Source organism: Loxodonta africana, chromosome 8 (assembly GCF_030014295.1).
Source record: "Loxodonta africana isolate mLoxAfr1 chromosome 8, mLoxAfr1.hap2, whole genome shotgun sequence".
Lineage (NCBI taxonomy): Eukaryota > Metazoa > Chordata > Mammalia > Proboscidea > Elephantidae > Loxodonta > Loxodonta africana.
This window is the reverse complement of record NC_087349.1, coordinates 9,693,953-9,716,705: the sequence shown is the minus strand read 5'-3', so window position 1 is coordinate 9,716,705 and position 22,753 is coordinate 9,693,953. Positions and strand designations below refer to the sequence as shown.

Genomic DNA, 22,753 nt, shown 5'->3' with positions numbered 1-22,753 from the left:
CAACAGGCACCCCACACAACTCAGTACCTACTCTTCACCACTGGGCAACAACAGGTACCCCACAGAACCCAGTACCTACTCTTCACCACTGGGCAACAACAGGCACCTCAAATGTAACGTGTCCAAAATCAATTTCCCCGAGACCCCCTCTTCCCATGGTCTCCTACCTGGAGTCAGCCCTCACTGTCTTTCTCTTCTATTCCACATTCAATAAGGAAAAGTATGTTGGCTCTACCTCCAAGGCAGAACTAAAATCTGACTACTTCTCCTCACCTCATTCCTTCTGCCCTGGACCCAGGCTGCCATTCCTTACCTCCACGCTGGAGCAGCCTCAGTGGTGTCCGTCTCTGTACTCTCAGTCAAGTCTCTCAGGGCAGCATGAGTACCTCCCCAAAGTATACAACTCAGACCCTGTCACTGCCCTCACAAAGGCCCCCAGGGCTCCCATCTCACGGGGTTAAGTTAGGGTCATGTCCTTGCAGAGGCGACAAGGCCCCGAGACCAGAGCCCACTGCTCGGTGCTCACTCTGATGCTCCAGTTCGGTCACTGACCAACTTCTGGTCTTTGCTCAAAGACGTCCTTAGCGAGGTCTTTCCCAACCACCTCCTTGGAACGACAGCCCCGCCCCGGCGTCCCATTCCCCTTTCCCTGCCTCACTGCTCTCCATAGCACTGATCACCCCCAAACACACTCCAACTTCCTCATTCAGAGCCTGTGTCACTACGCCAAGAACATAAGCTTTATAACGGCAGGGATTTTCATCCGGCTGCCCACTGATGAACTCCCAGTGACTAGAAGGGCATCTGTACACGGGAGGTACTCACTAAAGGTTTGCTCACTGAACACACAAAACCGACACTTCAGAAATACTGAACTTAACCTTTCAGTTAGTGGCCAGCGTGTTAACCATCCGCACCGCCCAGGGACTCCAGTGGGATTATAAGTAAGTATACATAGAATTTATCTGTCCTGCTAATCATTGTAGTTCTCAGAAACAGTGACTGGAACATAGCGAGTAAATAAAAACTTTATGAATGCTGAATGAGTGAATAAATAAACATGATAGTGCTTTTCATTTGTAGAACTGGGTCAGTATTCAACCCTATTTTTTTTTTTAACTTTACTAAAATGATGAAAACGATGAAAGCATTTAATACATTCAGCACCTCCACTTATCAAAAGCCGGGATATTTGCATTTTTAATTAAAATATTATGGAGAAATAAATATAATTTCAAATTAACATACTTAAAGAAATATACTCCTTTTGAGCTTTAAGAAAAAAAAAATACTGAACTTGTCTTTGGTCAGCAAATCCAAAATCCCGCACAAACTTCATAAGCTTTAGAGTCATTTTACATCTTCCCGTAACTTAAAGTCCTAGAACTTCAAAACTTACCACAGCGTAAGAGAAGAGAAAAATGGTGTCCAGTGTTCCTAGGAAAAGCGTGGCCTCCTCTGCACTGGGAAACAGACGGTTGCTGCTCCAAATCTGTGGGGACACAGCAGGGACATAGCAGGGCCACCCGGCACCTCACAGGGACACGGCAGGGACATGGCAGGGCCACCCAGCACCTCACAGGAACATGGCAGGGCCACCCGGCACCTCGCGGGGACACAGCAGGGACACGGCAGGGCCACCTGCCACCTCGCAGGGACATGGCAGGGCCACCCGGCACCTTGCAGGGACACGGCAGGGACATGGCAGCGCCACCCAGCACCTCGCAGGGACACAGCAGGGACATGGCAGGGCCACCCGGCACCTCGCAGGAACATGGCAGGGCCACCCGGCACCTCGCAGGGACATGGTAGGGCCACCTGCCACCTGGCAGGGACATGGCAGGAACATGGCAGGGCCACCCGGCACCTCGCAGGGACATGGCAGGGACATGGCAGGGCCACCTGGCACCTCGCAGGGACATGGCAGGGCCACCCGGCACCTCGCAGGGACACAGCAGGGACATGGCAGGGCCACCCGGCACCTCGCAGGGACATGGCAGGGACATGGCAGGGCCACCCAGCACCTCACAGGGACACGGCAGGGATATGGCAGGGCCACTTGGCACCTCGCAGGGACATGGAAGAGACACAGCAGGGCCACCCAGCACCTCGCAGGGATATGGCAGCGACATGGCAGCGACATGGCAAGGCCACCCAGCACCTCGCAGGGACATGGCAGCGACATAGCAGCAACATGGCAAGGCCACCCGGCACCTCACAGGGACATGGCAGGGCCACCCGGCACCTCACAGGGACACGGCAAGGCCACCCGGCACCTTGCAAAGCACGTCCACATACAACCCGGCCCGGCCTCACCAACACCTGGCATGTTAAATCAAGTAAAGCCGTATTGTGTAGACACGTGCACAAAGGCTAAATGACGTGTTCAAGATTCTAGCTCAACATGTGAAAAACTGGGTGGGAGCTGGGCGAGAGAGACAGCAATGAAATGTTACGTGCGAGGGAAAAATAATGGAAAAAAATGTAATTGTGTCAGAAAACAGTAGGTTTTCTTCTCTCTAGAAGTATTACAGCAGAGCTGGATGGTCGTCTTTCCATTATAACCAAGAAAGGGTTCTACACTGGCCAGAGGTTAGGATACACGACCTCTCTAAGGCCACGCTGCGCTCTAAGGCTGGTGATTCGAATTGTCCAACCGGTGAATGTTCTGCTGTGTATATTTTCAACAACAACAAAGTAAGAATTTTTTAAACTTTTGTGATCCTAAACAGTCTAAGGAGTCAGTTGATGATAAATTTAGACATATTCGCTGTGTTGCTGCTGTTGTTAGCTGTCGTCGAGTTGATTCCAACTCATGGCACCCCATGTGCACAGAGTAGAACTGCCCTGTAGGGTTTTCAGAGCTGTGGCCTTTCAGAAGTAGACTGCCAGGATCATCTTCCCAGGTGCTTCTGAGTGGGTTTGAACTGCCAGCCTTCTGGCTTGTAGTTGAGCACTCAACCATTTGCGCCACTCTGATCAAGAGACTCAATCTGAAATCTAGCCCTCTTTTTTTTTTTTAAATTGTGCTTTAAGTGAAAGTTTACAATTCAAGTGAACTTATACACCCATTGTTATGTGACCCTAGCTGCTCTCTCTACAATGTGACAGCACACTCCTCCTCTCCACCCTGTATACCCCGTGTCCATTCAACCAGCTCCTGTCCCCCTCTGCCTTCTCATCGCACCTCCAGACAGGAGCTGCCCACATAGTCTCATGTGTGTCTACTTGAGCTAAGAAGCACACTCCTCACCAGTATCATTTTATGTCTTACAGCCCAGTCTAATCTTTGTCTGAACAGCTGTCTTCAGGAATGGTTTTAGTTTTGACCTAGCCCTCTTTTAAAAGTTCCTAATAACATAAATTCCAGAAAATTGTACAAAAGCACTCCCACTAGAAGGTAGGCTCCATGAGGCATGAGGACAAGCTCCTTTTTTTAATCATCTAGGTTTTTTGGTATCCTCTATGCCTACAGTGTTTACACAAGGTAGACACTCAATGAGTAACTGACTAAATAACTTATTTACATAAATCAAATAACCTTCAAATTTCTCAACCTTGAATTCACCCAAATGGGGAAATAAGTTTTAAATATTAATAGCTATCCACAGTGTTACATTAAGTAGAAATAAAATAAGGTAGAAATGACTGAATGGAGTGGATTTGTGTATTAAGGCATCGTCTTTGTTGTAGGCTCCATTAAGCCGGTCCGACTCACAGCAACCCTATATATAACAGAACAAAACGCTGCCCGGTCCTGTACCATCCTGTATGAAGACAGGGCACTGTAAAGGATAGCGTCTCTGTCCTAAACTGTCATCTGAGAATTTGCTTGCTCCGTAATGAATACAAGGGATGGAGATACATACTCCCTGACTTCAAAGAGCTTAAGCAAGATACAAACACACCAATTGGAAAATATTTAAGTACTGAGATATTAAACCATGTAATACACCATGCAGTTGTTCAGAGGAGGGAACAGTCGGTAGAGCTGGAAAAAAACCTGACTGAAGAAGTGGCCTATTACCCCAACACAAAGGGAAAGGCGGGATTCAGACAAGTGGAGAGAAGGCGAAAGAGCACACGAGGGTGCGAGCAGGATCGCAAAGGCAGAAACAAGTGTGGTGCTAGACTCAACCGCAACAGCCTTGCCAGGACTCAGGGTGGTGTGACATCGAAGCATCGGGAAATGAGCTGGCTGGACAGGCAGCAAGGGCCTGGGTACCAGCAGGCTTGGAAACCAGGTGGAGAGTGTGGGTTGATGCCAGAGGAAGAGTAAGCCACTTCAGCATCCTGAGTGGGTGAGGATGCAAAAAAGAACTTACAAGACTTTAGAGGTGGGCGGGGGCTCCCTTCTTAAATCCACCCCCGCACTTAGTCCTGCTTACCTCCACAGGCAGCTCGGCTGACTTGTTGAAAGCAGTCGGGGTCCACTGCCTAGAGATACTGACTTTGACATTGCTAAATGTTTTCCTGGAAGCATGGAGCAATGAATAACTAGAAAAGAGAGGGAAGAAATACAGATGAATGGAAACCAAAGAAAACGGCATCCAATAAACTCACTGTTTGTTTTATTCAATCTCAGAACACTTTTTAAAAGGCCAGGGAAGGCTTGTTTCATAAGAACTATCAACTGAGACAGTCTCTGCTAAACAAAATGAAAAACGTAAGTAGTTGTCTTCATTACAAGCCAAGTTCACTCGCAGCTCATCCCAGGAGCTAGTAGATGGAGGTGCAGCTGATCCCACCCTACTTTCAACCATCGCTGCCGTTCTGTAAAGAAGCGTAAGTCTTTATCAACCACTGACCGCTCACATGAGTCACTGCAGTAGCCACTCAGCAGCTCTTTCCTTGGATCCTCGTCTTTTCCTCATCCTGACGCCTCCTCCCCGTCCCCATCCCACAAATGAATATCCCCTAAACCAAGCACCCAAAATTACAACTCATACATAGAGAAACTTTTCCCTCATTTCTGCCTAAAATAAAATCATCATCCTCATTTGTGGATCCTTCAATAAAGATTAATAATAAAATCCACTCGGAAGAAATCATCAAAGTAGTTGATTCACAGTGTTAGAAATAAGGCGTGGTGGTTAAGAGCCTGGCTGCTAACCAAAAGGTTGGCAGTTCAAATCCACCAGCCGCTCCTTGGAAAGTCTATGGGGCAGTTCTACTCTGTCCTGTAGGGTCATTATGAGTCGGAATTGCCTTGATGGCCACGAGTTTAGTTTTTTGTTTTTTAACCCCAAATGGCCCACTTAGGGTCACAGACTCACAAGCATGGACAATTTCATCAGTCATGCTGACTGGTCGGGCTGCTAACACCCGTGGAGCTCTCACACTAGTTCACCGAGCTCCTTACAATTGTCTCACGGCATCTCCTGCTCAAGGTAACACAGGGCACCCGCTGAATATGCATGTCCCCTGTTCTCCAGCTCCTGATTTTATGATTTTAACAACTAGAGGGCTTTATATTACATCAGGGCTTCTCAATCTCAGCACTATTGACATTTTGGGCCTATGAATTCTTTGTTGTGGGGGCTGTCCTGTGCACTGTAGGATGTGTAGCAGCACCCCTGGTCTCTCTACCCACTAGATGCCAGCAGCATCCCTCCCCTCAGTGTGATGACCAAAAATGTCTCCAGACATTGTCACATGTGCCCTGGGGGGACATGTCACCCCCAAGTTGAGAACTACTGTTATCAGGTGGACCAAAAAGGACAACCACGGGAGTATCTAGTCTATTTCACCATGAGCCCACGTCCATCAGTACACTAGACACTTGCCATCCACTATCACCTTCAAAAGGAAAAACAAAACAAAAACCTAGGTAACCTAGCAACTGGTTACCTGAAGAAGGTGAGCAGGAATACAACGACGTGGTGATGGCTGAACTGGGAGATGAGGGTGCCTCTCCGAAAGCCAGCTGGCCAGGCCATCTTCCTCCTGGCCTTTCTTCTTAGCTCTGACCTCTGTGTCTCGCGAGTGAGTGACTTACATCACTTTCTCTTTCTGGACAGACGAAACACATCACAGCATTACTCAAAATAGGCAGAGTACCCCCAAACTGACTTATAACCAATAACCTTGAAAAAACCTCATGGGTTAACTGACACCAGAAAACTGCACTGATAATTATGTTTTACAGCTATTGTTCTTGTTGTCAGTTGCCGTCGAGTCAACCCAGACTATGGCAGCCCCGTGTGTGCAGAACAGAACTGAGCTCCACAGGGTTTTCAAGATTATGACCTTTCAGAAGCAGATTGCCAGGCTTGTCTTCCAAGGTGCCTCTGGGTGGGTTCGAATCCCCAACCTTTTGGCTACTAGTCAAGCCCTTAGCCATTTGCACCACCCAGGGACTTGTTACAGGTATTAGCTAGTCCTAAAAAAAAAATCCTTGACAAAAGATTATATCCTAACAGAAGGTGTTCACACAAACTGATAAGACAAGCACAAATTCTGACAGAAAAGTGAGCAAAGGAAATAATCAGACTTACAAACAAAAGTTCCGATCTCACGAGTAATATAAGAAATGATAATTAAAGCAAGCAAATGTTTGCACACTTTACAGGGATTCTACTTAAAGTAGCTGAGAGTGTAACTTTCACAAGTTGCTGATAAAAGCAAAAATCAGTACAATCCCTTAGGAAAACAATCTGCCCGTGTTCACAGGGATCTAGCCCTGGAGAAATGGATGCATCCAGATATACAGACCAAGAGGTTCTCACAGAGTTAAAGCCAGCTGCGTGGGGAAGTGGAAAGAGGGGAAGTGGAAAGAGGCGGGCGGAGTTGTCTGTCTCCCACCACCACTCCCCTCCCTCCCACCTGATGTCGGCTCTGAAAGCTGCACCCAGGCTCTGACAGCAGAATTATCCACAGAGAAAGCATCGAAACCTAAATGTCGCCAGTTACAAGCCTGCAGAAGCAACCTCAATGACTACATACGCTGTGATACAGCCACACAGCCAAATACTACGTAATTTCTTGACAGGATGAATTAAAAGAAATTTTTAATGACAGGAGAAATTATCAAGTGAAAAAAAGTGGACTATAATTTACGATCATCGCAACTGTACATTTATATAAAATTTACAAATACAGAATATGTTCGTTTTCTCTGGGTTGGGGGATTATGGGCAATTTTTATTTTCTTCTACGTACTTTCCTAAAAATTCTATGATGAACATGTACACAACTTTTATAATGGGAGGGGGACACCCACAGCACTGGCAAAGCCATGTTAGGGAAAAAATTAAAGTAACAGAATGACTGGTGTGGTAGGTACCCCACAGCAGTCGGGGCGAGGAGACACACTCCTGGGCCCCCCGTACAGTACAAGCTACAGGATCACAGGGCTTTGCTTCCTGGCCCGTGCTCACTGGCCCTGCAACAACTACACGACTGTTTCCACAGTGACCACTTACTTACTAAACCCAACACCCAGTGCCGTCATTTAGATGGACCCAAACCGGAAAGGGTGAAGGGCCCTGCAGAAAGGCCATTCCCACAAGTCTGGATGAAAGGGGATAAAGTTACAGACACATTACAGCTGCTCCACTCCTGGCTGCCAGGCCCGGACCAGCCAATTACTCTCTAGGAACCTCAGGTGGCCATCCTAAAATGGCCTCTCTCCTCAGAGCCCTGAGGCTAAAACAGATAACGGGTGTGAGATACTAAGATGATTGTTTTAGCCACTGCTCTGGAGCCAATTTCATCTGAAAATTGTTTTCCCTAAAAAACACTAACAAAATTTTGGACAGAGTAAAACCATAGAAATTTCATTCACAAAATGTAAATAAACTTTGTCTGTTAATTCCAGGAAGGTACAGAAATGAGAGCTAGTAGTGTTACTATTAAAATCTACCTCCATCCCAGAAATTAAACAGGAAACCAGTTAAAACAAAGCTTTAGCCATTCTCTATAACCCACAGGGTAAACCCTGGTGACGCAGTGGTTAAGTGCTATCTATGGCTGCGAACCAAAAGGTCAGCAGTTTGAATCTGCCAGGGGCTCCCTGGAACCCCCGTGGGGCAGTTCTACTCTGTCCTGTAGGGTTACTATGAGTCATCATTGACTTGATGGCAATGGGTTTTTTTTTTGTTTTTTTTTAATAAACCACAGTTCTTTGAACCGAACACATTCCCACCCTAACACATTGCGCTGAGAACCTTACAAAAGGGTTACCCATTGGCGTCATTTCCCACTCACTGCGACTCTACAGGACAGAGAAGAAATGCCCCATAGGGTTTCTAAAGAGCGGCTGGTGATTTGAACTGCCGACCTTTTGGTTAGTAGCTGTACTTCACCGTAGCTGTAAACCACTGCACCACCAGGGCTCCCACAAAAAGGTATGGGATATGAAATTCTATCATTTATCAGATAAAATAATTCCAAAGATGTCTATGTCCTGATCGATTGGGATTCGAGTGCTTCTGCCATGACGACTGTGTTTTGGGGGTGCACGGCTGCATCAGGAGCTTTAAGGGCCTCCTCTGCCGTGAGACCAGAGGGACTGGATGGTGCCCAGCTACCATTACCGAACATCTGGATTGAAGATTCCATAGAAGAATCCAGATCAAAGAGGGGAGGAGCTGGAGAGCAGAATTTAAGACTCTCATGGCTCCAGGCTTTCTGGAGCCATGGAGCCTGGATGAGCCCCTGTGAAACTATGGCCCTGAAATAATCTTTAAAACTTAAACCAAAAATATCCCCTTAAGTCATCTTCAAACCGAACAATAGTTAAGCTTAACCAGTAAAGAATGTGTGCCCTGAGCAATACGCTTTTTAAAATCTATTCAAGATTAAGCTGACGCAAGCAACTCAGATTAGACAGGAGCCTTAAGGGGCAGTGAGTCAACGGGGGAGGAGAGACGCAGAAAAGGAGGGTGAGGATGGCTGCACAACTTGGAGGATGTCATCAATGCCACCGAATTGTACATGAAGAAACTGTTGAATTGCCGTATGTTTTGCTGTGTATATTTTCAACAACATTAATTTTTTTTTTTTAAAAAGGCTTTAAAAGACTACTGAGCTGTTTGAGACCATACGGATTTCGTTTCTAAATAAACCAGCTTTTCCTTACGTACAGTGACAGGGGAGACAAGGCTTGATAATGACATTGGGAAGAGAGTTTGAAACCTTCACCTGTTGGCAGAATGCCACTTAAAATGAATGCTGTCATAACAACTGGTCCTATGTAATTACAGCAATTAACAGTAACACCTTGCACATGTATACCACACATCACAGCGGTGACTTGTCATCTGTGAGCTCCGGGGCCCTGGGGAAGCAAGCATTTCTGGCAAGTCTGAACCTGACAAGAATATGCTGCTTCCTGAAGATCACTTTCTTGACTGCTCTAAATATAGACTAAAAAAAAAGTCTTAACATTTTCCACACGTACGTAAATACTGTCGTCATTAACAAAACATTCCTCTAAGAGCTTCTGAATTCATGGCAACTTGTCATTTAGTATTTTCTCATTCAATGGATACTAAGTATACAACTATCATGTGAGAAAAACAAAAATTAAGTTATAAAAGAAAAAAACCTCGCCCTCGGAAGAAAGGCCAGGCAATCTACTTCCCAAAAATCAGCCACTGAAAACCCTATATAGTACACTATATAGTACAGTTCTACTCTGATATACGCGGGGTCACTGTGAGTCAGAATCGACTCGACAGCAACTGGCATAGCCACGTGACCTCTTGGCGTTTGGTTATGTTGGATAACAAATCCTATTAAATCATTCTGGGTTAGTTGTATTTGAGTTAGAAGCATTTTCTGTTAACTGTAGCCAAAAGCATTCTATCTGATACTTCTTTAATTTTGTCTTTGCCATTTATTAGCTATGTGATACACAGCTTACATATACAGCTTACACACATAACTTATAAAAGTTACCACAACTCTTAGAGGCTCAGTTTCCTCTTCTGAAACAATGGGCTAATAATGCCTATTATTAGATTCGTTATAAGAGAAAGGATTGTGTAGACAGCACCTAAAACAGGACATAAACTCAAGATATAACATGTAGCGTCATACGTAATAACACACAATCCTTTTGGGTGAGCAGAAAAAAAAAAAACAACCAAACCTGTTTCCATCAAGTGATTCCCAACTGCCCCATAGGGTTTCCAAGGGGCAGTTGGTGGATTCCAACAGCCGATCTTTTGGTTAGCAGCTGAACACTTAACCACTGACACACTCTGCCTCTGATCAAGACCCCAATATACTGGCCATGACAGCAACCTTGCTGTTATGGATTTGTGTCCCCAAAAAAGATATGGTGAAGGCCTAACCCATCTACTGGTGAATGCAACCTTGTTTGGGGAAATAGGGTTTTTCTTTGCAGATGTTACCGGTTAACAATGCCATACTGGAAAAGGGTGGGTCCTAATCCTAATCCCTTCTGAGTGGGATTTTATAAAAGAGAAGTGCAGACACCTAAATACAGTCACCACAGGAGGAAGACGGTATGTGAGGATCTGTCCACAAGTCAAGGGACACCAAGGATTGCCGGCAGCCACCAGAAATCCCGAGAGAGCTCACAGAAGGAAGTGACATAGCCAGTACACTGAATTTAGACTCCCAGCCTCTAGAACTGTGAGAAAATAAGTTTCTGTTCCTTGAAAAAAAAAAGTTCTTACAGTCAAAAAGGATGGGAACCACTGTGCCACGCTCTACCCGTCAAAGCAAGCTCACGATCACCCACACATCTGCTGTATAAGGAAGCTTCTAGAAGATCATGTGTTTCCAGAATGGGACGCGGTACTGAGCAATCCGTGCTAGGTACAAATGGCTTCGTACTGTCACGTGGCTAAGGACTCTCCTTCTTATAAACTCTGCTTTGGGATAGAAAACATTCCTAAAAGTTCACTGTGCACAGACAGAGGCCATTCCAGCCCGCATAACACTGTCTCGTCCTTGGAACACTCTGGGGAAGAGTTTAAACTGTAGGGTGAAAAGGGGAGGGGCCAGCAGGAAAGGGGGAGCGTATGAAAAGTACCCAGCACCTCAGGCCCACTCTGGGGTGAACATCACCTCCGACCCGTCCTCCCCCCACCCCACCCCTAACCCTCTTATCACGCTCTCTGGAAACAATTCCCCATGCCCTGACCCTTGCCTTTCTTACCTGGCACACACTTGCCAGACACCTCAGCAGATACCCCAAGGACCCCCCTTCCCCAGATGGAGGTCAAGAAGAAGCAATCCTTCCCAGCCGACATACCTTAAGGACAACGGAGGTGTGGGCGTCCTCCTTGTTCCCCACCGCCTGCTCCAAACCTTGCAGACCCCAGCTGCTCTGCAACTCCCGGCACCAGGCCTGACTGCCGGCTGTCCCCTCACAGTGGCCACTGCTGAGGACCTGTGGACAGCTCCTATTCCACTCTGCCTCTCCACCACCACCTCTGTCCAGGTGGACAGTCTAGTCCCCTGGCCCCAGTTCCACACCCTCTCCATCACCAAGCCTTTCCCCCCATCCCTCAGTAAAGCCCACTCCATGGTCATCGCCAAAAACTGCAGCACCTCTGGAGCCTAGATATCAAACACCCCACTTTTTGAAGACCACTTTCTTTCCTTCCAGATGGCTTACACTCCCCACTCCAATGGCCACTGTACCTCAACAAGGCTCTGCACTCAGTAACCTCGCCATGTTGTTATCACTCACTACCCTCTCTGGGCCTCACCTCCTTCCTAGCCAACTTAGGATCTGTTCTCTCTCCTGACAGCCTTTCCTGCTCCCTAGCCTCTGTCCATGAGTCCTTCTGCTCCCTAGCCTCTGTCCATGAGTCCTTCTGCTCCCTAGCCTCTGTCCATGAGTCCTTCTGCTCCCTAGCCTCTGTCCATGAGTCCTTCTGCTCCCTAGCCTCTGTCCATGAGTCCTTCTGCTCCCTAGCCTCTGTCCATGAGTCCTTCTGCTCCCTAGCCTCTGTCCATGAGTCTTTCTGCTCCCTAGCCTCCCTCCATGAGTTGGAATCAACTCAACAAAAACGGGTTTTGTTTGGGTTTTTTTTAGCCTCTGTCCTAGCGTTTTATTCTGTTGCCCATGGTACTGCTTTGAGTCAGAAGCGACTTGATGGCACCTAACAACAAACCTCTGTCCTTCTCCTTCCCTGCACCCAAGCAGCTCAGTTTGGCCAGAGAGAAATCATGAAATTTGGCTGATTTCAGTTTTTTTGAGTGAAAACCACAAACCTCAAAGCGCATGTAACTCTGCCCACCAAGACTCTTGCACTTCCCCAATTACTGAGCTTTCTCAACCTGAGCCACTATTCCATACTTCTCTCTTCAACTTCGGACATCTCACTTCACCCAGTACCACAGCTTTATGCTGACTCCCAACTCAGACCCCCCAGGGTTCCAAACAGTACAGCCAACTGACCACTCGATATCACTATTTATATGGCTCGAGTTCCCCCAGAGATATCTCAGAAGAAAGGCCCGGCCATCTACTTCTGAGAAATCAGCCACTAAAAACACTAGGGAACAGTTCTACTCGGACACACCTGCGGTCGCCATGGATTGGAATCAACTCAACGGCAACCAGCTTAATCTAAAACAGAATTCTTCATTTCCTCTCTCTCAGCCTGTTCCTCCCTGGGACGCCCCATCTCAGTAAATGGTACCACCATTCCTGCTAGTTGTTCAAGGCATGTCTCCTTTTCTCTCAACTTCCTCATCCAACCCATTACTGGGTCCAGTCCTTTTTATCTCCAAATACATCGCAAGCCCACTCTCTCCTCCCCATCACCTCCCCCCTAGAATAAACCACCAAACTCTCCCGCTGAGACACCGCAACTGCTTCCTGCATGGTTTCCCCATTTCTGCTCCTCCCCTTCCCTCTCCCCACTAATCCTCCTTCGCCAGAAGTATATCGTAAAACACAAATCAGCTGTCGTTCCCCTGCTTCAGATCCTTTGGTGGTTCCCAAGACTCTCAGATAAAAACACCAACACTTTGCTGTAACTTTTGTTATGGACTGAATTGTGTCTCTGCAAAATGTGTGTCAACAATGGAATACTACGCATCAATAAAGAACAGTGATGAATCTGTCAAACATTTCATAACATGGAGGAACCTGGAAGGCATTGTGCTGAGCGAAATCAGACAGAGGCAAAAGGACAAATATTGTATAAGACCACCCTTATAAGATCTTGAGAAATAGTATAAACTGAGAAGAACACATACTTTTGTGGTTACGAGGGGGGGAGGGAGGGAGGGAGGGAGAGGGTTTTTTTACTGATTAATTAGCTGAAAAGAACTGCTTTAGGTGAAGGGAAGGACAACACTTAATACATGGAAGGTCAGCTCAACTGGACTGGACTGGACCAAAAGCAAAGAAGTTTCCGGGATAAACTGAATACTTCAAAGGTCAGCGAAGCAAGGGCAGGAGTTTGGGAACCATGGTTTAAGGGGACTTCTAAGTCAATTGGCAAAATAATTCTATTATGAAAACACTCTGCATCCCACTTTGAAATGTGGCGTCTGGGGTCTTAAAAGCTAACAAGCGGCCATCTAAGATGCATCAACTGGTCTCAGCCCACCTGGAGCAAAGGAGAATGAAGAACACCAAGGTCACACGACAACTAAGAGCCCAAGAGACAGAGAGGGCCACATGAACCAGAGACCTACATTATCCTGAGAACAGAAGAACTAGTTGGTGCCCGGCCATAATCGATGACTGCCCTCACAGGGAGCACAATAGAGAACCCCTGAGGGAGCAGATCAGTGGGATGCAGACCCCACATTCTCATAAAAAGACCATACTTAATGGTCTGGATGTGACTAGAGGAATCCCGGCGGTCATGGTCCCCAAACCTTCTGTTGGCACAGGACGGGAACCATCCCTGAAGACGATTCATCAGACATGAAAGGGACTGGACAGTGGATGGGAGAGAGATGCTGATGAAGAGTGAGCTAATAATATCAGGTGGACACTTGAGACTGTGTTGGCATCTCCTGTCTGGAGGGGGGATGGGAGGATATAGAGAGTTGGAGGCTGCCAAAGTTTTCACGAAAGGAGAGACTGGAAGGGCTGACTCATTAGGGGGAGAGCAAGTGGGAGTAAGGAGTAAGATGTATATTAACTTATATGTGACAGACTGACTTGATTTGTAAACGTTCACTTGAAGCTCAATAAAAGTTAATAAAAAAAAAAAAGAGCATTAAGTTTAAAAAAAAAAATGTGTGTCAATTTGGCTAGGCCATAATTTCCAGTATTGTGTCATCTGTGCTGTAAATCCCACCTCTATGATGTTAATGAACAGGATCCAATCTACAAGATTAGGATGTGTCTTAAATCAGTCCATTTTGAGATATAAAAGAGAAGCAAGCAGAGAGACAGAGGGACCTCATACCACCAAGAAATTAGCACCAGGAGCAGAGCGTGTCCTTTGGACCGGGGGTTCCTATCCAGAGAAGCTCCTAGACCAGGGGAAGACTGATGACAAGGACTTTCCTTCAGAGCCGACAGAGAAGTAAGCCTTCCCCTAGAACTGGCACCCTGAATTTGGACTCCTAAGGCTCCTAGACTGTGTGAGAATAATCTTTGTTTGTTAAAGCCATCCACATGTGGTACTTCTGTTATAGCTGCACTAGATAACTACAACAGCCTTCAAAGTCTTGTATAACCTGGTCCTTGTAGTGAAGTAGCAGGGTTAGGGGTAGGGAGCAGGCTTTGGCAAAGGGTTGACAGGCAGGTATTGGTGGAGGGAAGCTAGGATGGGGGAGGGGGCTGCCTGAGCTGATGCCTGAATTGGAAAGGCTGGGTTTTTTGGTTATTAATTTTGAGTAGACGGTTTGAACCCACCCAGAGGTTCCTTGGAAGACAGGCCTTTCTCTGTCTCTCTCTCACAGTCTCCTGGTTCCAGGAGCTTCTCAGTGCAGGGATCCCAGGGCCAAAAGACGGACTTCGCTCTTGGCTCTTCTTCCTTGGTGGTGGTGAGATTCTCTCCTTATTGCCTCTGGGATGGCTCTAAGTCTAGGGGATGGCAAAACTGACCAATCCCTTCATTTATGTTCCATATACCTTATCTGCATAGTCCTACTCAGTCACTGCATGTGAGTTACAAAGACCATGGCTAGAAGGGCCACATGAAGCAAGTCACTGCACTGCATCTTGCCATATGAGTATAATCCCGCTGTCTAAGCTGAAGCAGTTTACCTATACCACATAAATTCTTTCATTCAAAATGCAACAGTTTTCCTATAATTCTTCTCCTTAAATTGTTTCAGTACCACAGGTGTAAAATACATAGCACTTATCTGTAAAAATTTTCTCATCTTAATCCAGGATTCCCAAAAGCATTCTTGCTACTTATTTTGAACATGCTCCAAAAATGAGTTCTCAAGATAAAAATCTCTGATCAATGTAGTGACATGTCATTCTCACTGATGAACAGATTAAACAATGAACAAGGACCACGATCCTGACAGCCAGAAAGCAACAATGAGATTGACCTCAATTTCATAAAAGTATTTGTCTCAGGGTCTTTTTTCTGATTGATGCAGAGACTAGAATCGAAGATTAACAAAAGAAAGGCTCATTCAAGGAACCAAGCCAACTGTGGACCACAGAGAGACATTAAAGTTCACGTTTGAATCCAAGACCCTCCACTCAATTAACTTTTTTGAGCTTCCATTTCCTCACTGAAGGATTAAATGAGAGAATTTATATAGAGTGCTTAGCATAGTGCCTGTCATCTGGCAAATATTCAACAAACCAGAAAGAAATAATTCAAGCACCACCAAGGCACAGGAGACACTCCCTCCCCCCAAAACTACACCCACCACCACCCATTGCCCTCGAGTGGATTCCAACTCACAGTAACCCTACAGGACAGAGCAGAACTGCCCCAAAGGGTTTCCAAGGAGCGCCTGGTGGATTCGAACTGCTGACCTTTTGCTTAGCAGCCAACTCTTAACCACTGTGCCACCAGGGTTTCCCCGACAACTACATACACAAATTCAAGCTTGTGTGGAGGTGGAAATAGAGTAGTGGAGAAAGAAGACAGCAGTAAGAATCGGACTTTGCTCACCCTAGGAATAAATGCTTCTCCCTACAAACATCTCAGTAAAGTTACCACGATCGAGCCTTCAGTTTTTATTTCAGGATACACCAAACACCCTGTGGACACATTCCCATTAAAAAAAAAAAAACAAACATTCCCATTAGCCCGGTCAAAATGAGTATGGACAGCCCAGACTCCGCAATGGAAACGACAGGTAATTTGGCCAAATTCCTTGAAGGAGATAATGGCAGCTAAGGAAAAGGCGAACCCCAGTGATCACACTCAATCCCACTCCCTCGTTGGCCTGTGTACGCCCTTCCCGAAAGCTCCCCCGCCCTACCTGGGACGTGGCCCCTCACCTGGGCTACACCACAGCCCCTTTGCTGGCTGAGTCCAAACCCATCGGGCTCGGCGGCCGCGGGGGGGTGTGGAACCCGGGGATCCCTGCGGCCCCCGCCCTTCCCTCTCGGTCCTCCCGGCCCCGCCAGCCCCGCACCGGGAGGCCGCCCGCGGCGCCACACCCACCGGCGGCTGCTGCTCCATCTCCGCAGCGCCTCGCGCCCCTGTCCCGCCGGGCTCCGGCCCCTCTCGGCTCCGGCCCCCTCCCGCCGCGGCCCGCGCCCCCGAGACCGCAGCACCTCCGCCGCTCCGCCCGCTCCGCCGGTCCGCCCCGCCCCGGCCGCCACCTCATCCCGGGCCGAGCCAGGGTTTCCGGGCACCCACGTGACTCGCCGGGCCGCGGGGCACGCTGGGAGTTGTAGTCCGCCCCGCGGCTTCACCTGCGCGAGAGGGCGGGGGACTTCTCATTCGGGCAGGGGGACTTCCGGCGGCCGGCACCCGGTTCCTGGAGGGCCCCGGCGAGGGTTGCTGCTGGGCGGGATAGGTAAGGGGTGGTCCCCCTCCGGTGGAAGGATATAACCTGGGGAGACGTGGTGCGTAAGGGCAAATTGTTTAAAAAAGAGCTTCGTTCGCTCTTTGCTTTTATGGACAGTAACGTATTCGCGTGCTATGACCTGCCCTGAGGTTTCCTTTCAGTTAAGTCCCAGAAGCGGCCCGTGCAGTTAGGGCCCTTCGACGCCGGCGTCAGTCACTGTTGTGCACCCACCCACCCACCCAGATAAATAAGTGAACGTTAAGGTCCTGGAAGCCTCCTGGAGCAAAGGAGAGTGAAGAAAACCAAAGACTCAAGGGAGCACTCAGTCCAGAGGACTAATGGACCGCATGAACCATTACACCACCCTGAAACCAGAAGAACTACGTGGTGCCTGGCACCGTTACCAACCCCTCTGACTGGGATCACAACAGATGGTCCGGACAGAGCGGGAGGAAAATGTATAACAAAATACCAAATTCATTAAAAAAGACCAGACTTACTGGTCTGACAGACACTGGAGAAACCCCCAAAACTATGGCCCTAAGACACCCTTCTGACCTAGAACTGAAGGCATTGGCGGAGACCACCTTCCAGCCAAACAATTGTTGTTAGGTGCCCTTGAGTGGATTCCAGCCTATAGAGACTCTATGTACAGCAGAACTAAACGCTGCCAGATCCTGGGCCATCCTCACAATCATGCTTGAGTCCATGGTTGCAGCCACTGTGTCAGTCCATCTCCTTGCAGGTCTTCCTCTTTTTCGCTGACCCTCTACCAAGCATGATGGCTTTCTTTACGGGCTGTTCCCTTCTGATGACATGTCCAAAGTATGTGAGATGAAGTCTCACCATCCTTGCTTCTAAGAATCATCCTGTCTGTACTTCTTCCAAGACAGATTTGTTCATTTTTCTGGCAGTCCATGGTATATTCAATATTCTTTGCCAACACAATAATTCAAAGACATCAATTCTCCTTTGGTCTTATAAATTGTCCAGTTTTAGTATGTACACGAGGTGATTGAAAATATCGTGGCTTGGGTCAAGTACACCTTAGTCCTCAAAGTGACATCTTTGCTTTTTAACATTTTAAAGAGATCTTTAGCAACAGATTTGCCCAATGCAATACTTTGTTTGATTTCTTGTACATTGATTGTGGATCCAAGTAAAATGAAATCCTTGACAACTTCACTATTTTCTCCCTTTATCATGATGTTGCTTATTGGCCCAGTTGTGAGGATTTTTGTTTTCTTTATGTTGAGGTGTAATCTATACTGAAGATTGATCTTCATCAGTAAGTGCTTCAAGTCCTCTTCACTTTCAGCAAGCAAAGTTGTGTTATCTGCCTATCACAGGTTGTTAATGAGACTTCCTTCAGTCCTGATACCCCATTCTTCTTAATATAGTCCACATTCTTAGATTATTTGCTCAGCATACAGATTGAATAAGTATGGTGAAAAAATTCAATGCTGACACACCCCTTTCCCAAATTTAAACCAAGCAGTATCCCCTAGTTCTGTTCGAACGACTGCCTCTTGGTCTATGTACAGGTTTTGCATGAGCGCAATTAAGAGTTCTGGAATTCCCATTCTTCACAATGTTACCTATAATTTGTTATGATCAACACAGTTGAATGCCTTTGCATAGTCAATAAAAATGTGCTCCTTAGGAAGAAGGAAAGGCAGGAAGGGTTAGAAATTCAGAACGAAAGGAAAAGAGGAACCGAGGGAGGAAATACAGAGAATGCTGACACATGGTGGAAATGAAACCAATGTCAGGGACACTTTATGTACAGACTATTGAATGGGAATCTAATATGCTCCATAAACTTTCACGTAACACGCACACACACAAAATGATCCTGACATCCTCAAGCAAAAATGAAAGACTTCACCACACATGTACCCTGCTAAAAGGGGTCCTCTGCCAGGAGAAGTCCCCTGCCCTCCTGGCTCTGTCAATGTCACAGTGGTTTCACCTTCAGCCACCTGATGGTGTGACTGAGCTAGGGTGGTGGGTCAAAGTGACAGCCGGGTGAGCAAAAATAAATCAGCCAAAGCACGGCACGTTTACTTTTAAAAACACATTGTGAAATATATATGTGTATATGTACATATATATACACGTGTGTGTATGTATGTGTGTGAATATATACACATGTATGACAAATTATATAACCTGTGTCATCACCACTCAGGTCAAGAAATGGGGCATTGTGGGCACCCTAGAGATTCCTGTGTGTCTTTTTCCATCAAAACTCCCTCCATCACACTTGAGACTGTGTTGGCATCTCCTGTCTGGAGGGGGGATGGGAGGATAGAGAGAGTTGGAAGCTGGCAAATTGTCACGAAAGGAGAGACTGGAAGGGCTGACACATTAGGGGGAGAGCAAGTGGGTGTACGGAGTAAGATGTATATAAACTTATATGTGACAGTCTGACTTGATTTGTAAACGTTCACTTGAAGCTCAGTAAAAGTTAAAAAAAAAAAAACCTCCCTCCGTCCCAGGTATCCTGACTTTCATGGCAATCATTTCCTTATTTTTCTTTTTAAAGGCTTTTGCTTGTTTGTGAACTTTAAACAGAGTCACATTGTGTAGCCTTTTGTTTGTGGCTCTTCTTAATTCCATACTATAATGATGAGATCCATCCAGGTTGTAAATTCACATCGACCAACATTCCCCTTCCTTGTTGCTGCATTTCCTCTACCTGTAGAGAATTCTCAGAATCAAGGAGGGTAAGGTCTGGGGTTTCCCTCCAAGCCATCTCTCTGACCTGCCCTTTCCTGTGGCTTCCCCATAACCCAACCAACCGGTTGCTGTCTAGTCAATTCTGACTCATGGTGACCCCATGTGCTACAGAGTAGAACTGTGCTCCACAGCGTTTTCAAGACTGTGACCTTCAAAAGCAGATCACCAGGACTTTCTTTCGAGGTGCCTCTAGGTGGGTTTGAACCACCAATGTTGCAGTCGGTAGCTGTCATGGATTGAATTGTGTCCCCCAAAGGATGTCTGTCTGCTTGGCTGGGCCATGACTCTCAGTGTTGTGTGACCGTCCGCCATTTTATGTGATTGTCCACCATTTTATGTGTTTTCCTTTGAGTTGTGGATCCTATCACTGTGATGTAACGGGATGGATTGGCAGCCACTGTGTTGACGAGGTCTACAAGATTGGGTGGTGTCTTGGGAGAGAAGCCAGCAGAGAGTGGGGGACCCCATACCACCAAGAAAGCAGTGCCAGGAGCAGAGTGCATCCTTTGGACGTGGGTTTCTGCATTGAGATGCTCCCAGACCAAGGGAAGACTGATGCATCACAAGGACCTTCCTCCAGAGCTGACACAGAGAAAAAGTCTTTCCCTGGAGCCGGTGCCCTGAATTCAGACTTCTAGCCTACTGGACTGTGAGAAAATAAACTTCTCTTTGTTAAAGCCATCTACTGGTGCTATTTCTGTCATAGCAGCACTAGATAACTACGGCAGAATTTGGTACTGGGAGTGGGATGCTGCTCTAACAGATAACTAAAATGTGGAAGCGGTTTTGAAACCACGAATGGATAGAAGACTCAGAAGGAAGTGAGGAGAACTATTAACACAAGAGAAGGCACAGACGGTAATAAACAGCAGCAGTGAACTGGCAGCAGCAGAACCAGCAGATGAACACCAGACAGTGCTGGAGCCCACCCATGGATCAAGAGAGCCAAGTGCCTGTGCACAGGGGGCTTCCTGGTGGAGTGGGGTGCCTCTGGGCACTTAATCGGTGGAGCTAGGCTTGCCAGCCCATGGAGTGAGAGTGCTGAGTGCCTTCTGGCCAAAGTTTACTGGCAGAGTGGGGTGCCTCCAGGCAATTATCAGTGGAGCTACAGAGCTTTGGAGCTCTTGCCCCAGCAGGGCAGATGTGGGTGTGAGGTCCGAGGATCCAAAAGGCCAAGAAACCAGGAAGCAGAAGTTGAAGAGACAAGGAACACAGGAAGCGAAGATGCCTCAATCCCAAAAGATATGTCCTGCCAGAAGAACTAGATGGTACCCGCCTACAACTGATGACTGCCCTGACAGGGAGCACAACAGAGAACCCCTGAGGGAGCAGGAGAGCAGGGGGATGCAGACTCCAAATTCTCATAAGACCAGACTTAATGGTCTAACTGAGACTAGGAGGACCCAGGTGGTAATGGCCCCCAGGCCCTCTGTTGGCTCAGGACAGGAACCACTCCCCAAGCCAACTCTTCAGACATGGATTGGACTGGACAATGAGTTGGAGAGGGATGCTGGTGAGGAGTGAGCTTCTTGGATCAGGTGGACACTTGAGACTGTGTTGGCATCTCCTGCCTGGAGGGGAGATGAGAGGGTAGAGGGGGTTAGAAGCTGACAAAATGGACACGAAAACAGAGAGTGGAGGGAGGGAGTGGGCTGTCTCATTAGGGGGAGAGTAATTGGAAGTATGTAGCAAGGTGTATACAAGTTTTTGTGTGAGAGACTGACTTGATTTGTAAACTTTCACTTAAAGCACAATAAAAATTATTAAAAAAAAAAAAAAAAGGTATGTCCTGGACTTATGGGGTTTCAAAGGGTGGGAGCCATGGCCTCTGGTGGAGTCGCCACTCTGATGGACTAGGAGAATGGTGTGCCTAAAGACAAGGGGGGCAGAGTGGCCGTCCCAGTGGGCCTGGAAAGCAGAGCTGAAGTCCAAAGCTAAGGGGCCTCCACTCAGAATCCAGAGAGTGTAGCCAATAGAGTCTGGAGGGCAGGGTCATTGTGTAAATGGTCTCAGAGAACAGAATACTATTTTCAAGCCTGGAGGGCTAATGTAATGTATTCTGCTGACTTGCTTGGTGCCTATTATGCCTTCTTTCCATCCAATTTCTCCTATTTTTAATGGAACTGTCTAGCTAGCTTGTGCCTGTTCTGCCACGGTACCTTTGGAAGCAGATAACTTATATTCTAGATTCCAGATGAAGAGGAATTTTTGGATTTTGGACTTGGAGTTGATTTAAGACTTTTGCTATAATATGATGGGGTGAATGTGTTTTACATGTGGCAAGGACATGAATTTTTGGGGAGCAAAAGGTGGGATGTCATGGATTGAATTGTATCCCTCAAGGATGTCTGTCAGCTTGGCTGGGCTATGACTCTGAGTATTGTGTGATTGTCCACAATGTTATGTGATTTTCCTATGCGTTGTGGATCCTATCACTGTGACGTAATGGGATGGATTGGTGGCAGTTGTGTTGATGAGGTCTACAAGATTGGGTGGTGTCTTGGGCCAATCTCTTCTGAGATATAGGGGAGAGAGGCAAGCAGAGAGTGGGGGTCCTCATACCACCAAGAAAGCAGCCCCAGGAGCAGAGCGCGTCCTTTGGACCTGAGGTTCCTGTGCTGAGACGCTTCCAGACCGAGGGAAGACTGATGCATCCCAAGGACTCTCCTTCATATCCCGTAGAGAGAGAAAGCCTTTCCCTAGAGCTGCGCCCTGAATTCGGACTTCTGGCCTACTGGATTGTGAGAAAATTAATTTCTCTTTGTTAAAGCTATGCACTTGTGGTGCTTCTCCTGTAGCAGCACTAGGCGACTAAGACAGTAGCCGAGTACTTGACTGTTCGCGCCGCCCCGGTGTCATCCCTCTCAATTCCTCTGAATCGCCTTCTGTACTAGAGAGACCTTGGTGGGTGAGTGGGGCGGGGGGGGGGCGGTCTCCGGCTCCCGGACTTCCAGACCCACCTGGACCTTTCGCCGTTTGGTCTCTGCTTCTGGATGCTCTCCAAGTGCTGGCGCTGAGTCAGCTGACTGTTTCTCTTTGCACAGTAACCATTACCAGAAGGAAGAAAACACCTGCTACCTGACCTCAACGGTTTTTAGGCCCTGCCGACTGCACGCTCGTTTGT

General features: G+C 47.3%; 1 protein-coding gene across 5 annotated transcripts in view; it reads right to left on the bottom strand.

Annotated features, from left to right (window-relative positions):
• SLC37A3 (solute carrier family 37 member 3) overlaps positions 1-16,631 on the bottom strand; it is a 55,267-nt gene extending 38,636 nt beyond the window's left edge. For 4 of the 5 annotated variants that reach the window (XR_010322593.1, XR_010322594.1, XM_064289648.1 and 1 more), the window contains exons 1-4: positions 16,539-16,631; positions 5,851-6,012; positions 4,389-4,497; positions 1,400-1,492 (exon numbers count right to left, since the gene is read on the bottom strand). Coding sequence is in view for 3 of the 5 variants with exons in the window: in XM_064289648.1 (XP_064145718.1) it covers positions 1,400-1,492; positions 4,389-4,497; positions 5,851-5,939 (291 nt within the window). In the remaining 2 variants the exon portion in view is untranslated. Of the gene's footprint in view, positions 1-1,399; positions 1,493-4,138; positions 4,294-4,388; positions 4,500-5,850; positions 6,013-16,538 lie in introns of those variants that run through there. The other variant, XM_064289647.1, reaches the window with a different exon arrangement.
• Between the last annotated feature and the right edge of the window lie 6,122 nt (positions 16,632-22,753).